Genomic DNA, 20,005 nt, shown 5'->3' with positions numbered 1-20,005 from the left:
ATGTTTTCTCTCAACCCAATCAAGTAGTTTTGTTTCCTTAATTTGACCATGGCCGTTTGACAATGTTAACCACATGTTAGAACGTGTTCCCCCAGGAGAAAGCTGTGTGTCACTTACAGATGTTAAATGGTGTGACTCATAGAGACACCAAAGGGTGCCTTCTGCATTGGTATCACATGCCAAACGTTAGTATTTTACGGCTTGAGATGAGAACATGTTGGAACAATACATGGAAGAGATTTCAGACTGTAACCTTAAAGGGATAGTGCACCCAAAAATGAAAATTCACCCATTATCTATGGAGGCTCAGGTGAAGTTTTAGAGTCCTCACAACACTTGCGGAGATCCAAGGGGAGAGGAGGTAGCAACACAACTCCACCTAATGGGTGCACAGAGAGGCAGTTAGAGCTGCAGGCTACAATGAGGCTAAAAACAGAGTTCAAATGACGTTTTTCCAAACAACTTTTGGATCACTTGGATCACTACGGACGAGCAGTATGAAGATATTTTGTGGTTTCAATTATGTGTTTTTGGACGTTTTAATCTGGGGCGCCATCAGCCTCCATTAGGTGGAGTTGTGCTGCTACCCACTCTCCCCTTGAAGTGTTGTGAGGACTCTAAAATTTCACCTGAGCCTCCATCGGCATATGGGTGAGTAGATAATGGCTGAATTTTCATTTTTGGGTGCACTATCCCTTTAACTGAAGTGTATCAATCACCATTCAGAATCAACTGTTTGTCCCTTTAAGAAATCAGGGCTAAATTCCCTCTTTAATTCTCATGCTCTGATTAAACCAAAATAAAAGTGTGTGCTAAAGTTAACTGAAGCATGTGTGTGTGTTTCAGTTTGTTTTCGGCTGCTCAGCATCATTTTGACTTAATTCCTCAGCTACTGTATGTGCAGAATGTTTGTCAGTGGTGTGTGCACATGCTTTTAATAATGTTGTGATAGTTTGATTCATGGTACATACATACATACACTCTGTGGTTGTGGGCATGCTGAGACGTTCATGCTCTGTGCACATAAATCTGATTCTATGTCTGTGCTGGTGTGATGTTGTGTTCTGTAACAGTGTGAGAAATGTGTTTCAGAGACAACACTCATGTGAGTGCATTGCACCCTCTTGAGTTGAGACATAAGAACTTCTGTTTCCTTCCTTTCCAGCACAGAGGGCAAAGTTTATTTCACCAACTATGCTGCATATTTATTCATTAATCAGTTTTCTGTACCCGCTTATCCTGTTAGGGGTCGTGGGAGGGCTGGAGCCTATCCTTGCTCACACTGGGTGAGAGGCAGGGTACAGTACACCCTAGACAGGTTGCCAGACTATCACAAGGTTGACACACAGAGACAGACAACCATTCACACTCACATTCACACCTACGGACAATTTAGTCACCAATTAACCTGCATGTCTTTGGACTGTGGAAGGAAGTGCCCGGCGAAAACCCATGCTGACACGGGGAGAACATGCAAACTCAGCACAAAAGGGCTCCCCCAGGTTCAAACCAGGAACCCTCTTGCTGTGAGGCTATAATGCTAACCACTGCAAAACTAATGAGTTACACTTTGAGTATTTCTTATCTCAATGGCCATGGCATGAAAGACACTTTTGGAACGGCTGCTGGTTTGAAAACGAAACTCCCTGCTCCATTTTGTTTATAATTTTATCAAAAAAAGTCCTTAAAATGTTTTATTTTTGAGGCTTTAATTATATACGTTTGTAAAACAGCTGTTATGTGATTCTTAAATTTTAATTATTCTATAACTTAAAGTCATTTCACTCCAGTTTTGTGAAGGTATAAGCCTAAGCGTATACATACAGTATAACCCTATACTGTATGTATATGCCATATTCATATCCATCATATGGTATTCTTTTTCTGTTACCTGTAATCCATGCTGCGCAGTATGTCTGCTTTAATCTCCAGGATTTAAAGCTCACACACTCAGCAGCTATCCTTCTGTCTACCTATGAATGCACAGCAAAACTGGAATATAAAAACACAGACTGCAGGCCCTTCCTGCAGCAAATAACAAATATTAAGCAATTCAACTTAATATTGACTGTATTTTGCACCCACTTTTCCAAAAACCAGAAAGTCTTATCTTTTTCTTGGCAAACAAAAAATGAAAGTACTCATTTGTGACAATGAAAAGGGTTCAGAAATATAAATTCTCCCTCCGCTCCACCCCTGATGAGTGTGATCTCCTTAACACAAATTAAACACAATTTATGTGACACAATAGGCAACTTTGTCTTCTCTAATCGCTGACATGAAGATATCTGGTGACACCTGCTGTGTTAAAACAGTACTGCATGTTATAGTTCTCTGCTCTGATTATGCTGAATACGTGTTAGAAATGCCCTGGGACAGCAATTTAGAGAATAAGAGAACATATAATTTTCGTAATTAATATGATATGATGTATGCACTAGCACTACTGCCAGTTTTTCCTCATGCATTTATACCAGATCTATGTTAGATGGCTTATAACTGATGTATAAACCATTATCAAATACCATCAACAAAGCCATTTGTTAATGTGTGTAATTCTTTATAACAGGGATTTCTTCAAGTTGTACTGAAATACACTGAAAGACATGAGAAAAGCATATTTAGTTTCGTTTCAAATAATCATATAGCTGGGTCTTGTTATGCGAAAACCTTTTACTTAAACAGAAAACTTTTTCTGGTTCAATTTCAGAACCACGGCCAGCTCCAGTTCAGAAGAACCACGGTCAGCTCGGCCACTAGGATCAGCACCAGGTCACAATGAGAGACTGTATACAGGGGTGTCAAACATATGGTCTGCAGGCCATGAATGTCCCACCAAAGGGTCCAACCCGGCCCACTGGATGACTTTGCACATCTAATATTAATGCACATGTGAAGGCGAAGAGGTGTCAGGTTTCAGCAGCAAGTTAAACAGAGTAACCTGCTTCAGAGGCTTTTCCACCCTGACCAGAACACACCTCCCTGAAAAAACAATGAACACATATTGTGGTCATATTTAAGGATATTGAGCATTGTGCAAAATATTGTCAATTTGCAGCTTCAGTACAAAAGAATCTGTATCAGACTTGTGTTTTAATCAATATTGGTGGAGCAGTATTGCTAAGGCACTGCCAAACTTTTGCTTTGTAAATGGTTTGTAAGGCAGAGGATAACTTAACCTGCCTCCTCCAAAGCTTCCACTTTAGTTTGGTGTGAAAATGTGTGAAAAATGTGTATGGTAGACTAATGAAATGTGGACAAACAGACATATTGTTGACATTACTCTTATTTTTCTGAGGACATCTCAGGCTGTTCATCGTCTGTTTTGTAAATGATGAACATTTTCAGACTGGACTTGTACTTCTTTGCACATAAAGAAAGGGAAACATTTGGAGTTGTTGTAATTTATAGGTTATCGTGCAGTGGTTTTATTGGTGCGGCCCACTTGAAATCAGATTGGGCTGTGTGGCCCATGGACTAAAATGAGTTTTACACGCTTGCCGTTTAGGAGGAGGAGGTTCAGGAGGAGAGGTTGACTATCATGAGATCATCAGAGGAAAAACTCAAATTGCAGTTAAACAAAGGGGGGAGCAAACACACGTCATGAAGAAAGAATGATTGAAATGGTGTTCAGGGTTTAAATAGAGGTGAACAGGTGAACTCAGTCAGGTTAATGAGTGAACAAAGAGTGAAAGGAACCAATCAGTGCTGAGGGAAGGGAAGATGAGGAAGTGAGGTCAAGAGGTGCAAAAATAGAAAACTAGGACCTGCTGTATACGATTCATTGTCAGAACCAAGACCTATTGAGACAGTCTCAATCTCTCTCTCTCTCCCTCTTTCTGTGTGTGTGTGTGTGTGTGTGTGCAATCCAGTGAATATCAGTCAAACTGATATTGGTCTTTTTGCTGAGGTACCTCAGAGCTCTTAAATTTCCATAAATCAGATTGCATCTATTGTGCGCTCAAAGGAACATCAATCAAATTGGTGATTTGATAATTTTAGGAATGGCTCTTACCTGTTTTTGCAAATGAACTCTTCGACTGTGTATAGCCCCTCATCTTTAGAAGATATACTTTATTAATCCCGTGGGGAAATTCAATTTTTGCACTCTGTTGTCATATAAACAAATACACACATGCACAAACAGGTGCCCTAACAGTTGGGGGTTTGGTGCCTTGCTAAGGGGCACCTCGGCAGTGCCCAGGAGGTGAACTGTCCAGCAGTTTGGTCAGGACGGGGACCCTCCAGTTCCCAACCCAAGTGCCTATGGGCCCTTTATATGTATCATTGCAGACGTTCTATGTGATATGTTTTCTATAATATTAAAGATGAACCTTATGTGGTTCTCATAAGCCAAATAAAAGGAGTCTGTGTAACTGATGATACCAAAAATAAACGTGAAACATAGTTATACAATGCTGCATATTGTTGTCACATTGCATCAGCTCACTTCAGCCAAGGTTTGGTGAGATGCAAATGCAATGTCCCATATGATTAAAACAGTTCACTAATGTAGGTTGTCACCATGTTTTTGAGGGAATCCTTAATATCCTGAAGCTCTGTGCCTGCGCTGCTCGTGCAGAGGGCATGGTTATGATAAAGGAGGCAGACAAACACGCAGGACTTCCGATCATGTTTAAAATAAATAAGATCTTATTGACTTGATAACTGAAACGCCAATATTGAAAACCTGCTCAAAAACACTCCCACTGAAGTGCTATAATACACTTACCTGTTACTTGTATCTGCCATACAGTACATCAGTAGTTGCATCGTTTTACAGTCACGCTTTTACAGTGAAATCCTCATATTTCCTGTGCAGTCCTGCCTCTCTCGTGCGCACTTGACGCACCTACTCCACACGGCTGCGCATCCCTGGACGGAGCTGTCAGGATAACTCAACGGAGCAGGATACACGCTACTACAACTGCTGTCAACTGACCACGGCTACCGAGGAGCGTTTATACCCAAAGAGACAGGGGCCAGGTTCAGTTCTGATCCGGGACGCGAGCGGCCACAAAAACACGCTTGAAACTGCGGTTGGTGCTGGGAGCGACTTGTTTTGGAGTTTGGTGTGATTATTGTTCACTTCCCACGCTGCAGACGTTATTTAGAAACACGACTGATGCTGTTGGAGTAGTTTATAAAACTGGCAACTGCTGATTTCACAGCAGGGTTATTTGAGCTCCAAAAAGAACCCCATGTACTTTGGACTTGGTGTGGAGAGACGCACGTAGCCATAGCGAAACCGTTGCGGGAGGTGCTGCTGATGCAGGAGTAGGGGAATTATTTAGTGAATTTGTGGAGCTCAGTGGCCTCGTTTCACTCAACAATTGAGTTCAATTAAATAACTGACTTGCAGAATCGCCCCAAAGACTGACCCCCAACAAGCTACATCTTCCCGTGCGTTGCCATCACCATTGTTCTGGGACTATGTTAATGAAGGAGTACCGCATCTGCATGCCTCTCACCGTGGAGGAGGTAGGTGAAGTTTTCTTTATTTTCCTGATGCTTTGCTTCTTGCCCTGTCTGCTGATTGCATACTTTTCCACCTTAAATGCGCGGCTCACAGCCACAGAGTTGCAGCACGCTTGGTTTGATGTATTGCAAAGTTCAGTGATGCGATTGTCATTTTGCACCAAAGCACATATTGAGCTCCTGCAAGCAGAGTGCGGTCAGGACAGCCACCGCCGGGTGGAGCTGCTGTTGTCTGTTTCTGAGTCTGATGTTTGTGTTGAAGAGAAGTCATGCAATTTAAGAGAGGTTGTGCCCAGCAGCAGCAGCAGCAGCAGCAAAGAGTATCCTGTGATCATTACTGCAAGTGAAGGACAAATTGTGCAGCTATTTGAGTGTTTGGATTGTGACTGCATGCTCTGTGCGTGGTTGAAACTACTGTGTGTATACTCAGATGGCTTTCTACCTCTGATCACTGCTGCTGTTCAGTTACTTCTCCAAACACTGCTGCATTTTTACTACAACATGCTCACATATCAGGAGGACCCTTGTGTTGTTACTTTTAAATGCAGAAATGGATGCATGCCTTCTATAATGCTCATTTCTTGAAACGGTTTATCTGTTAAGGCACATTCACACACACTGTTTGTGTTTGAAGAGGAGTAGGGTGAAAGAAAGGATGAGGGAGGGAAGCATCTGCAGGCTGAAGTTGCCCTCAGGTCACTGTGACACAGAAACAGCTGCACAATCGTAATGCTGCGGTGTGTTTTGACATTTAAAGATGCAAATAAGGTATATTTCTTGAATGTTCAGTTGGGTTTCACTTGGTGCAGCTGTCCTTTTTCTGCTCTTTTTCTGTTTCATTTCTGAACCTCCACAGCAGATGTTCCAACTGAAGTGTTTTATTGAGTTTTATCATGTCATGAAGGTTTCACACACCATTTAACCTGCGTTAGGATATGACATGAGATGACATAAAGCGAGTCAAAGCACTTGGAATAAGTGTGTTGCCATAGTGGTTCATAGAGTCACCACCATTAAATTGCACTAAGTCAGCTGTGTTGTTTGTTGAGACACAATGCTTCACTGCGGTCAAGCTGAGCCCATTGTTGTGTTCTTAGGTTGGGTGAGAATGAAATTGGAGTCATCTGTGCTTTTAATCAGAGAGCCATCTTGAACAGCTTCTGCTGAAGTCTATTGATCCTTATCTTGCTCGATCGGCCCGCTTCGTTTCTCTGAGTTTCATGTTTATAATTACCAGGATGCTGCTTCATCACACCGTGTCCTAAGGCTGATTGGCTCCTCTTCTTTGTTTCGCTCTGCCGGTGATGGAAGACACTGTTGTCCTCTGTGGCCAGCTAAGGGCTATCACATCTGTTGTTGTAATGATAATAATGGGGGTGCAACCTAATCTATTGATCTGCCGCTGACTTGACGGATGAACACTTGTAATCTATAAATTTTTCGCAGCATGCAAGTACACACCCGCACACACAGAGACACAAATCACAGAGTCATCATTGGTATTGCAGCAGCAGCCAATGACACTTAAAAGTAGTCAGTGAGCGCGTTTACATGCACACTAATAAACCGATCATTATCTGATTTCTGGAGTTACCTGATTATTCAAGTGGTCATGTAAACAGCACAATCCGATAGGCTTTATCAGATAAAAGCCATTATCTGATTATGAGAAATCAGATAAACACACCTAGCTTTTTCCCCAATAGTCAGATTATGTATGTATACCCTTTAATCTGGTTTCTTTCGGGTTTTGCTATTTTATACTCCCACTCCACTACAATTTAGAGGGAAATATTGTACTTTCTACTCCACTACGTCAACCTGACAGCTTTTGTTTCCTTTCAGATAAAGATTTTACATAAAATATTTTTATATTCTCAGTGTTTAAATTGTCACTTTTATTTTATCTTACTTATATGTTATGCACTTTGTGTGACAAGTTTATATACAATACACTTGTATATTGCACTTTGCAGTACTTTTACTCCGAATCTACCCAAAGTATGTAAAATTGGCTCCACATCGATAAACTACACATTAGAATGCTGTCACATGTATTTGTTAATGATAAAAACAAACAGTACTGTAAGAATATAAGCTGTCAGCATGATGAGTGCTTTATTTTGCAAATATATGACTTGCGTACTTTTCGAGGTATTTCAAGGATATGAGTACCTACTGTAACAGGATGTTTGAGTTTTATGTCATGTACATGGGGAGAAATCCAACTGAAGGACTGAATCATGTAAACCAGGTTTTTCTGATTATCAGATTATTGAAGTGCATATAAACGCGTCAAATCGGATTATTACCATTACCTGATTATTCCCAGTTATCTGATTATTGTGTGCATGTAACCGTGCTCACTGTCTTTCAGTGGGGCTCTCATCTGGACTGGTGCAAATCACATAGTGTCCTGCTGTGTGTTCCTGTGAAAATGGGATGCATGATGAAACACATCTTCACTTCAAAGACTCATATTTTTCTGTGGATTCATGATGAGTAATGATTAATTTCATGCTTTGGTGTCCTGGTTATAGGAGTGTGCCATATTATGTTGTTTAAGATATTACAGTATCATTTTCAATAATTATGATAATGGCAATATTCTGACTTGTTGACGTGATGATGTCATAACAACAAGCATGGCTGAGAGCGAAATTGCTCCCAGCTCCACAGTGGAGTTAGTTTCAGTAAGGGGAGCGATGTCATCAGGTGTTTGATCAGGCTTGAGTGTCCAAGGCTACAGCCCCAGACTTTTCAGACCCTTTCTCTCAAGTATCCATTCAGGAAGGACGCAAATGCAGAGCAGCAGGCAGGTTTGAAGTTAAACAAAAAGTGAGCTTTAATAAAGCTGATTAAAAACATCCAGAAAGTCCAAACACGGAAAACTAATCAAATGAACAAGGCACAGCTGGAAGAAGTGGACATGGGCAAAAGGAGGGAAATGGGGATTGCAAACAACAAGGATGGAGCAAACGAGGCCAATACAGAACAGGTGTGAGGGGAAGATTTTGGGAACAGGGAAGGACTTACGAGACAGGTGTGACAGAAAATAGGCGGGAAAACACACAAAGACTGGAAGTAACACCAGACATGACACATGAGGAGAGAATCTACAAAATAAAACAGGAAACAGAATGAGTAACATGAAACAGGATACACAAACAGAAATTTCCAAAATGAAGTCCATAAGATAACATAATATCAATAAAAACCCAGGATCATGACACATAAAGTGATTTGCTACTCAAAGTAAACTTGTTCAGTGGTTTCTCTGGCAGCACCACGGCATCTGCTCCTCTTCCCTCTCGCTGTGCGCACGCAGGCAGGAGTGAGTTACTTTGGTTAGGGGAATCTGCATTGCTCAGGCATGTTGTTGTAAGCCTGTCGTGATGTTAGCCTATGTGAAGCTTGACAAAAATGTAATATGTCTGAATGTGCAGTAGTCTTCGCAACATGACAACCTGTCAAAATAAATGGAGGTCTGTGTCTGTGGGCGGGTCTGATGGTCAGCAACAACCCATTCTCATCACCATGGTGTCAAATATGACAGCTTGGTCGTAACCCTTGGCATCTAAAACCAATACACAACCTCTGTATGAGACGTACAAGTCTTTCACCTAACCTCAATCTGCTGCAGTGGTGAGGTGCAAGTCAGATAAAGTCTTCATAGGGTGGGAAGGAGTTGTGGTGGATGGGTAAAAACAAACACAGGACTTTCACCCAGGAGACCACTGTTGTGTCCCATATGAGCGTTACGTTTTTTTCAATTACATTAAAGTAGTTAACTTTGTGTGATGATCTTTTTTCTTAACCTAACCAAGTATTTTTTTTTTTTTTTTTTGCCTAAACCTAAAGTTGTTGCCGAAGCCTACGTTTCCTGTGAAAACAGAAGTTATTTCAAAAGGACACCGTACCATGTATTGAGCAGAAATTGACACGCTGGCCCTGGGTGTCCAAAGCTGATGCTAGAGGGGTCAGCGCTGAAAGACACAAGTTAAAGTAGGAAGAGTAGAGAAGAAATGGCAGAGTTAGTGTTAGTGTTAGTGAAGTGGACGGCTTTGTGTCACAAGGACATGACATGACCGGCTTTGTGTCACAAGGACATGACCAGAAATCTCAACAATTTTATCACCAATAATCTTCCAACAGGCTCCTTCAGGAGGTAATGATGTTGAAGCACTGCTGAGAAAAGAAATCGGAGAAGCTGTCATGATCTCCTCATGGTGCTGTTCAATTCAGCCTATTAAAGAAAGAACATGTAACTAAAGAATAGCTGCTGTAAACTTAACTTTCGTGCAAATAATAAGCAACGATCTGAGTATTCTGTTGCATAGTTGTCTGTTCATTCTGTGCATATGTGATTTATATTGTCACCTTATTGACTCTTAGAATAAGGTGTAACTCTGCAGTGTTATATTTAAGTTTACGTATAAATGCTTATTGCTTGCTGCACTGCATTGCATAGCAGAGCATTTGTTTGACTACAAGGATTCAGGGCAAGTTCTGTGTGTTCTCAGTGTGTGTCTTAGTTAAAATGAAAGTAATTTTTTTCAAAGTGTCTCTGCGGGACAGTTAGTACATTGTGTACAGTGTGCCCAAGTGTGTTTTCATATCAGTGTGCTGTGCGCTTTGAAAAACCTGCCATTGATCAGAAAAGATTTCAGTCTCTTTAATAGGATGAGAGAAGCCAGAGGACGGGTCTGTCACAGCGTAAACATAGGATATACGCAAACCCAAATCCTTTGTAATCATGTCAGTCATGATGTAGCCACAGGAAGAAAACAAAAGTCTAATTTTAAATAATGAAATATGCCTAAATCTTAAAAACAATCTAATTAGGTAGAGACTTAAGCAGGCAATGACTAAACAGATGTACAAGGCTTTTTTCTCTTAATGATCTTTGTATTCGTGCGTGGTGTTTGCACTGATAATACAATGCCACGGATGCTGCTTATGCTCTCTTGCAGCACGAAAGACAGACACTTGTTTTGATTAAGGTGACATCAGCCAGTCAGTGTAAGGTCAGTCTCTGGGGGTCCCCATATGTTTGTTTGTGTCCCTGCATACTGAGATGCCCCACAGCACGTCTAGGCCCAGACCCAAGATCTTGTTTATGTCCCCAGAGTGGGGACTCTGTGCTCTCTGACTAACGAGAAGCCTGTTCTTTCGTTGTTCCCTGAGGAGCTCGTACCTTAGCTAGACAGTGGCCTGGCTCACACACACCAGATGGAGAGAAGCGCGCTCACTGAAATAATCTGCCAGACGTCAAAAGATGAGCCAGGGAGAGACTCAGAGAGAGATAGAGGGAAAGCATGTGTGGTGGGAAGGTGATTGATCGCTTTAGGTCACTGTCTTCCTAAGTCAGCACGATTTTGCTTTGGCATCTTTAATTGTTTTGCAGGTTAATAATTCTCTGAAGCATCTGTATGTACAGAGTATACAGATACCAAGACAGTTTTACCAAGACAAGACAGTTGTAGGAAGTATTGTGATACTTATGTTTATCTGAAAGCTAGTAGACTTCAACTAATTTCCTCCGAGGGATAAATTACCGTATATTATCTTCAGTGCCCACTTAAACAAATTTCACATACAACTATGGACGATTCATTCTGACATCCATTTTCAGACTACACTGAATAGAGCTTTTCACTGCCTCATCAATTACCATGCATTTTCATCTGCAATTAATTACCCATTTACTGGTTAAAGAACAGAGAGTGCCTTTTCCACACCTGAGCAGCAGTTGAATTATTCTGCTGCTTGCTTGATCAGTTCCTGAGTAATGAGCTTTGGAAAATGAGTTGAGGGCACACGAACATCATCTTTGCTCTGTTAAAAGACGGGTCGTGTCCGCTTGCCATCAGTGTTTCATAAAGGTTGTGCAGTAGCCCGCCCCCCCCAAGTCATTAAAATGGAGCTTGATTCCTCTTTGAGTCAGTGGTAGTGTTTTAGCTCTTTATCAGATTGGCTATGGATCAGTTCATTGGGCTGTCTGAGATCAGCTGATGTAGCTGGGATGTGAGCTGAGCTTGACATTGTGTCCTGCCTGAACTAACGCTATGCTCAATTTAATACTTTCACTCAACTGTTGTAAGCTCTGTGATTATTTTTATGCCTCCCGCCGACAACAGCCGTGGCCGGAGGCGTCATCTTTTTGGGTTGTCCATACATCCATCACATTCTCGTGAACACAATATCTCTAGAGCGCCTCGGAGAATTTCTTCAAATTTGGCCCAAATGTCCACTTGGACTCAACAATGAACTGATTAGAATTTGATGGTCAAAGATCAGGGTCACTGTGACCTTGCGTCTGTCTCACTGTCATGAATATCTCAAAAAGGCCTTAAGGGAATTTTCTCAAATTTGGCACAAACGTCCACTTTGAATCAAGGCTGAGCTGATTAGACTTTGGTGGTCAAAAGTCAAAGTCACTGTGACCTCACCAAACATGTTTTTGGCCATAACTCAAGAATCAGGTCAAAGATCAAGGTCACTGTGACCTGTAGTGTCTGTCTTATTCTTATGAATGCAATATCTCAAGAAGGCCTTGAGGGAATTGTCTCAAATTTGGCACAAGTGTCCACTTTGACTCAAAGATGGGCTGAGTCTAAGGTTAAGGTCACCTTACAAAACATGTTTTTTGGCCATAACTCAAGAATTCATATGCTATTCATGACAAAATTCCACACTAATGTCTAAAAGGATAAATAAAATAAATTAAATAAAAGTTATGACATTTTACACCCACAAGGTCAAAGGTCAGCTTCACTGTGACATCATAATGTTCTGCAAAAACACTTTTCTGGCCATTGTACTGCGCCATAACACAGGAACAGAGGGGGAGACATTTGGTTGGACACTGAATCGGTGACACTAATCTTAGGTGTCTACCTTGAAACTGTGCTGATTACAAATCTTCTGTGCTGCCAGGTTAAAGATGTGTGTGAAGCATCATTATTTTAGAGTATGTAGTTTCTTTGCAGCAACATCCATAAGTGAAGCACTGTCAGTTGTCATGGCTACTGATCAGTCTGGACAGACATGGACGTAAACTATAACTGCAACTTGACTTGTTCGTGAAGGCATGCCACTACAAGGTGGTAAATCTAGTTCTAAATCAAGCATACGTCATTTGTCCGACTGTACTGCTGTACATTTTTAACCCTTGCAGTTGTGCAGGATGTCTTTAAACACAAAATCTCTGGTTCTCTGCTACTTCTTTGCTCATTTTTGCTTTACTTTGCTTTTAGTTGCTATCTCTGTTGGACTGTGTGCTGTTTACATACATATTGTCTTTAAAAGACGATCCTATGTGGCTTTGTTGCGTCCCATTACTGGCTGTTACTGATAGTGATGTTTGGTTATTTATCCACATACCATTACCTGAATTGCTTCAATTTGCCTAACTTCTGTGGTTATCCAGCTGCCAGCCTGCTGGCTCATAGGACAGCACTCAATGTATCCCCGCTGTGCAGATAATTGAAACCCTGGTGGTATTTTCGAGGTTGCACTCACAAACCTTGTTTCAGATTATGGCTTCTCTATTAAAGCTAATTTCCTGCGCATCTCCAGCTGAGAACCTTTCTCTCGGAGTGTGGCTGTTGCTGTTTTCTTTGTAATGCATTATTCTTGGATGCTGCAGCACTGGCATTACATTCAACAGTGCGTTACATTGTGGCCAAGAGAGCTAATATTTTGGGGCAACAATGGGCAATTGCAGGCAATTAATGCAGTATATCATATCCAGTCTCCTTAATGGTAATTTTAGTGGGCTACAGTACATCAGTGTGTTTTGTGATGACTTTGGGGGACTGGAGGGATTCAGATTTCGGTGCACAGGATTATTGAAGCAATGGATCACCACAGAGATGTTATACAGGAGCACAAAATGTGTTTGTATTTTTGGTCTGTTTGGCTCATCTTGAAAATCTATGTCTGTATGTTTCTCTCTCTTCACATTTTTTACCAGCAGACTATTTTCTTTTCACATTCCAATGTTTTCTAAGAGAGCACTACAGATTTAAAATGTAATAACACAGTATTTTTTATGACTTAGCCTAGAAATGATTCGTGTAAGAGTGCAATGTAGTCTCTTGAAAAACTGTAGCACTCTCTTTTGGCCTTGACTAGTAGCAAGTGTTGGGCCCTTTTTGTCTATTAGCTGGATGGCAAAAAATGTATTTCCTTAAGATGACAATGTGGTGATCCAGTGGTCGACAAAGCAAAGGATGTGGTTTTGATGCCTGCAGTTGGAGTTTAAATGAGGAGCTCTTGCGCACCATTCTTCTCTTTTCTGTTGACGTCTACTTCCCTATAGATTGTAGTCCTTGTCACTTTTTTCTCCTGGCCTGGAGAGGGTGGAGACAGACATGCACTGCCATTGTTTCTAGCTGCTTTTTTTCATAGGACACAGTAATGCACAGAAGGCTCCCCAGACTCACCCGCCTCCATGCACGTGCCCCAAATCACAGGAACTCATATCGTAATTTTATTAAAACATATGCAAAGTTGTTTTTTTCTTTAGACAGAGCTGACTGCAGTAAATCAAATACAGCAGACAGTAGACATGTCTGAAATACTCACAGAGAAAGAAGGGCAGATAAAGCTACGCACCATCATAGGTGCTGAAAGCCTCATTTTACACATAGATAAGGCAGGGTAAAGTTTTTGAGGCAATTTACTGAGAAGGTGTGGCAAGGTTGCTTACTGACACAGAGAAGCTGGCAGAAATGGCCCGTCTGCAATGGCGACGTAGCAACATTAATGATCTGGTAAACATCTAGGGCCAATGGTTTTCTATTTATAGAAGAGAATTGAGGACTAAATTAAGAGCAGTTGTGCAAGAGCAGTTGTTCAGGTGACTGGAGGTTGTGGGAACCAGGGTGACTGGTAGACAGGTGAGGAGCGAGAGGGAGTCCATGCATGTGCCACCATGCCACAAGCAAAGCATTTAAACATGTGATTTAGCCCAGTTAGACATGAGGCTTCCTCCAGTATTGACTGGAACACAGTAGACAGAGTGCATTCATTAATTTAAAGGCACACGGTCGATAAAGGGCAGGCACGAAGACAGAGGTGAGCTGGGATGAATTACAGTCAGACATAGTGATTTATCGGACAATGTGCCAGAGCCAAAAACAAGACAAAGATGCAGCTGGTTCACAAATGACATACAGAGCACAGCAAGTCAATGAAAGGGTTTAGAAACACAATCGAGCAGCCTCAAGCACACACACAGCCTTGTGTAACTAGGAGAAGGAACCTAGAGAGGATGGCACTTTAAGACAGGGCTGCCCCGATTAAGAATTTTCCTCGTTGACCAACAGTCGTCATTTAGGGCCATTAGTCGACTAGTCGCCGCATGTTTATGATATTAACTTAATTCTTAAATGATAAATTTTGGGCGGGGCAACACTATGGTTTAGGTTGAAGGTGTGAGAAAGAATAGTATCAGTAACATTGTTAACACTGTGCTACATTACAGAGAAATACAAAACCGTACTAATGAACCTTCATTAATATAGGCCTATATTTTATCTACAAGTGCACGTCACACACTGAGCGAGCCGCCTGTTAATGACGCTGTGGGCTAATGGGCATGTAGCTACTTCCATGTTTCAGATGATACGTCATGTTTGTAGTCGACCAATGAAGATGAGTTTACATATCACCTTGGGTTCGTCCTTCACCTTCTCAAAATGATCCCACACTTTGGATTTCCTGCCCGACATGTTATTAACTAGCCTGTGGAATAACCGCAGGTACCAGCCCTGGAAATTAACCTGACTCCTGTCTGACTGCTGAGCGTGGCCACTTCCTGTGTCTTGCGTTTCAAATTAAATTCCCACATGGTCCGGTTATATCGGTTTTGATTCATTTTGACAAGGCACGGCTCCTAATAGAGTTTCATTTTTGTTTTTTTCCTGTGACTAAGCGACCATTGAAATCTTGCAGACTAATGACCATTCTGGTCGACTAACGTTTGGTCGACTGTTAGGGGGCAGCCCTACTTTGAGGATACTTAAATTTCACAGTAACCCAGCACTATAGAAGGAATCTTTGCATGAAGATTACTCTTGTCTTCTTTTATATATGTACATCTGTGGTTACTGATAATTTAGAGAGGAAGACCTTGAAGGAGAAAAAAGGGATGATGATACAAAATGATGCCCATCCATCCATACACACATACATCCACCAACCTATACTCACTTATCTTTTAACAGAAACCCAGAGAAAAAAAAACATGAAAAATTCATGAACTGATGTTTGATTGTTGGTGTAAAGTAGATAAACTGCAGCGGGACCATAAAGATGGGGAATGTGCATTGTACCTAAAGCAACATTTGTCAACAATGTCATAGAAACCCATGAGTGCACTACAGAAACAGCAGCATACATGCATCTGTGACGCATCCACTCGAAAATGGACTTAAATCTGTAATCACGCCGGTAACTCTGCCTACAGCCTGTGTCATACTGTTGCTTGACATCTGTTGTGCCCTGTTACTGCTGCCTCTAGCTGTGTGTTTGAAACTCACATTGCAGCGCTGAGCTTCAAACAGAGGTCTTGTGGGGTTAGAGAAAGCAGTGACACATTTTAATGGTCCCTGTGTGTGTCTGCCGTGTGCACACACATGCACACAGCAGACACACATACATATTGTACTGACACGTCCCAAGAACCTGGGTACACCACTTTAATTCCAGGAAAAAGCAGCCTCGCAGATATATTATTTATTTTGCAGTATCTAGTGGAATGTGCACCGGCAGAAAGTTGCTGAAGACAGAGGCAATGTGAGGATATTTTAATTCAGATCCACTCTGCTCGCTTTGCTTGCACCTGAACAAGCTCAGGACTTTTTATAATATTCATGATATTTCCCTCAGAAACAACAACGGCAAGTCTTTCTAACACTACAGTAACATAATAAATTTACACTAACACCTTACTAATCCCCCTAAGTACCCCAAGCACCATAACAATGCCCTCCAAATAAACAACAGAATTAGTTTGTTTGCTAAAGATAGAGGTCTGTACTGTAACTGTCATGATAACACTTGGCTAAGGTTCTGGAAAGGATCGTGGTCATGCTTAAAGATAACCCGACACTGACTGTCAGTTTGATATGGGAACTGAACAGCTGTCTCCAATGTTAAAGTCCAGTATTTTATTGACCTATTCCATTCGCCCCGAGCTGTCTGTCTACCTTCTGAAATAACATCACCGTATTTCCTCCTTTTCCCATCCCACTTACTTGGACCACTAGAAGCCTTTGTCACTTAAACTTAAGCAGAAGTCGTTTTGGGGCACTTGCTGTTCATCTTCTTTGGAGGACTGTCTTTAAAAATGACAAATAGCATTGCTTTTAGAGCTGCTTTGGTCAGCTTGTTTACACCCAGCAGTCCAAGTGAATGCTGCTGGATCTCAGAGGTGTTTTTACTCTTTTATTGTAGGTTGATGTATGCATATGATCTAAAAGTGGCATTATGTGGACATTACAAGCCCAAGATTCATTGGACACGGGTAAAAATGTCATTAGTGCGTCTTTTAGTTATACTAATTTTACTGTACTACTTATTTTTACAGATGAGAACCTTTAAAATGGCCTTTTTAGATGCGTTCCTCATTTAAATAACAATAATTGCATGGCAGATATAGAGTATTTACTGACCTAAATCTTAATCTGCAATCTCAAAATGATGCTCAACAATATTAAATACACAAATGCATAAGTTATCTGTCCAGTCGTTCAGCATCCTCTAAAACTTCAAAATGCACTTAAAATTAATCAGGATAAGCCCCCTTGGAGTTAAAATGTGGCTACATCTGGTTTAAACAGCCATTTTGAATTTTGAAAATGTCAGAAATGGATTCAGCATCCTCACTAACCCCCAAAACCACTCCAGTACTGTTCAAATCGGCCAAGCAGATGCTGAAATATAGTCTACATATGCTAATTATGCTAATTTCCCAACATATTCAAGTTAACATCTGCCAGTTTCTAAATGCTGGGGACCCATTCTGTACATTTCTAACATAAAACTCTGGGGAACTCAACACCTCCAGGTTCACATTGCTGGCAAGCAATTTATCTGCGAGGTTAGTGACTGAAAATCTGAATTCTCTGATTTGAGGTATAGTGACAAATTTAGGCCAAAGCAAGTGTATTTTTCGATATAAAAGGTCAACTTGAGCTCAAATTGAAGCTCATCAACTTGGGAAGTTTGCTATGTACAAGTGAGGCAGTGATATTAAACACAAAATTATGAAAAATAATCCTTTTTGACGAGAGTTTATCAAATTGACAAATTGTCTTTTTTGTTTATTTTTTGGGGATGTTGTGTGTGATATTTTGAAATAGAATGACAGCAAGCCCCAGAATCTTATTTTGCTACTTTTCCCTTTGTGTCAGGATACTCCTTGCCGAATTTCTGACCATGTATGCCATCGTAGTGCCCTAATATTTGCATTAACATGATTTTGCTAGAAATATGTCCCGAAAAAGGGGCTTTGGACCCCCTGAGACCAAACAGCCCCGGGTTGGGGGTGCTTGTTATCAGCTTATGATGGCCCAAGGTATAGGCTAATAATGAAAAAATAGTAGCAGAAAACATATCACACATATCACAAAACACATATTTTAATCTCCTTGGTGACAGTTATAGGTCACAAATCCAGCAGCTAATCTTGACAGCTGACCTTTAACCCTATACCCTTTTTTTCTAGATAGCTGTAAAAGGATGTATTCCATATTTTGATAAATACGCTTATTTGCTATCTTGCTGCATTAGATGAGAGGATTGATTCCATTCTCATGACTGCGCAGTAAATATGTAGCTGGATTCAGAAGCTATGTTTAACACAAAGACTGAAACAGGAGAGAACAGTCTCTGCCGGTTGCCTGACGTCTTTTTAATTTGTTGTAGCGTGGATGAATCGAACTTACGCATGTCAACCTTGCCTGGACTTAAGCACCAATTATTTGAGATGTTTGCAATTCAGATTTGATTTGGTGACACAACACTGGTGTGGAAAATGCACACGTGATTGTGTGTGCTACAGAGCAGGCGGCACTGCCACCAGTTTAATGGGAAGCTGTCATGATTCACCTTATCGGAACAGGAAACTCTTAATCGCCTGTCCCTCCGTTTCTCCCCGTACCCCACCTCCTCTCTTCCTGTCCTCCTAAACCTTACTTACTGTCAACATCCTGTCTAAACAAGGAGAAACGGTGGCTACTGAGAATAGAAGCTGTGCTGACACATTGTGAATGTGTCAGTAGAGTTATGGGACAGGTGGTCGGAGAGATGCAGTGTGAGAGGGGGAGCAGCTGGGCATGCCACACTATAATGTGATCACAATGTATCAGGACGTATTGTGCGCTTTGACTGGTGATGGATTGTATATGTGATCAGACTCATGGGGAGTGACGTGGATCAGTCATTTCCTTTTTTTTTTTAAGGTGGTTGTTCGAGAACATCTTAACAAGTCATTCAGTCTCATATTCAGCCTTTTGTTTTGTTAAAACAGGAAACAAATTTGCCAAGTTTACATGTCTTAAACTGGATTAATGCTTCTGCTGAGATAGACATAAACATGCTTGTGAACCATTATTGGTAACAGTACATTACAAAGGCTCACAGAGGCTCACAAATTATTTCCCATCTTTCTATTATACCGCCCATAAATGTTGATATATCCATATTCTTGCACCTTTGTTTCACGTATGTTGCAGTGTCATCGGGGTAAAATTGATTTATTGATTTCTTTGTTTTCTCTACATTGTAGCCTGCAACCCACAAAACTGCTTTCTAGCTACACACAGGTTACACCCTTAATCCATACAAGAAACACACACACGAACATGTCCAAACTTTGACGTTCGCTTACCCGAAGACACATTATTCCAGCTTTAGAAGTTTCTACATCAGCAAAGAAAAAATGTCGTGTAGATTTAAATTTGGACTCTCAGACCTGTATTTACACATTACTTTCTTTCACCCTGTGAATTCACACAAATGCAGACAGAAGTTATTGTAGCAGGGCTGCAGAATTAATTTAAATATTATTGAAAACGCAATATGACCAAGTGCAGTATTCGAATCACAGGAGCTGCAATTCTAAGATAAAGGTAAAAAATATGTCACAACATACCATTATAACTGGAGCATTGTGGTGCGACAGTGGTGCCCAGGCCTGCAAATCATGTTCCAGACATAAGGGAACATGCTTGTTTAGTATGGACCCCACCAAAAATCTCATCTTCATCGTTTTTGTATTTTTTTTTCAGTGAATTAACCATTGAAAATACCATTCCCATTAAGACTGCCACTTGTATTGCAATCACAATATCTTTAAAAACAATTACAATATGATCTTTTTTTTTTTTTTTTTCATATCGTGCAGTCCTGCATTGTAGCACTCTCATTCATTTGGGGCTGGGTAACTGGTGCATGTGCCACCAATCAAATTGTTTCCTTTAGCAACTCGAAGAAAAACATTCAACCGATTCAG

The 20,005-nt window shown here is 41.0% G+C and overlaps 1 protein-coding gene across 1 annotated transcript in view; it reads left to right on the top strand.

Annotated features, from left to right (window-relative positions):
- The first annotated feature begins 4,848 nt into the window (after nucleotides 1-4,848).
- LOC126405172 (cytoplasmic phosphatidylinositol transfer protein 1-like) overlaps nucleotides 4,849-20,005 on the top strand; it is an 89,906-nt gene continuing 74,749 nt past the window's right edge. Inside the window, exon 1 of the mRNA XM_050068760.1 lies at nucleotides 4,849-5,481. Within this exon, the coding sequence (XP_049924717.1) occupies nucleotides 5,434-5,481 (48 nt within the window). The 5' untranslated portion in view covers nucleotides 4,849-5,433. The remainder of the gene's footprint in view (nucleotides 5,482-20,005) is intronic.

The sequence above is a fragment of the Epinephelus moara genome, chromosome 18 (assembly GCF_006386435.1).
Source record: "Epinephelus moara isolate mb chromosome 18, YSFRI_EMoa_1.0, whole genome shotgun sequence".
Lineage (NCBI taxonomy): Eukaryota > Metazoa > Chordata > Actinopteri > Perciformes > Serranidae > Epinephelus > Epinephelus moara.
This window is presented reverse-complemented; position numbering and strand designations above follow the sequence as displayed.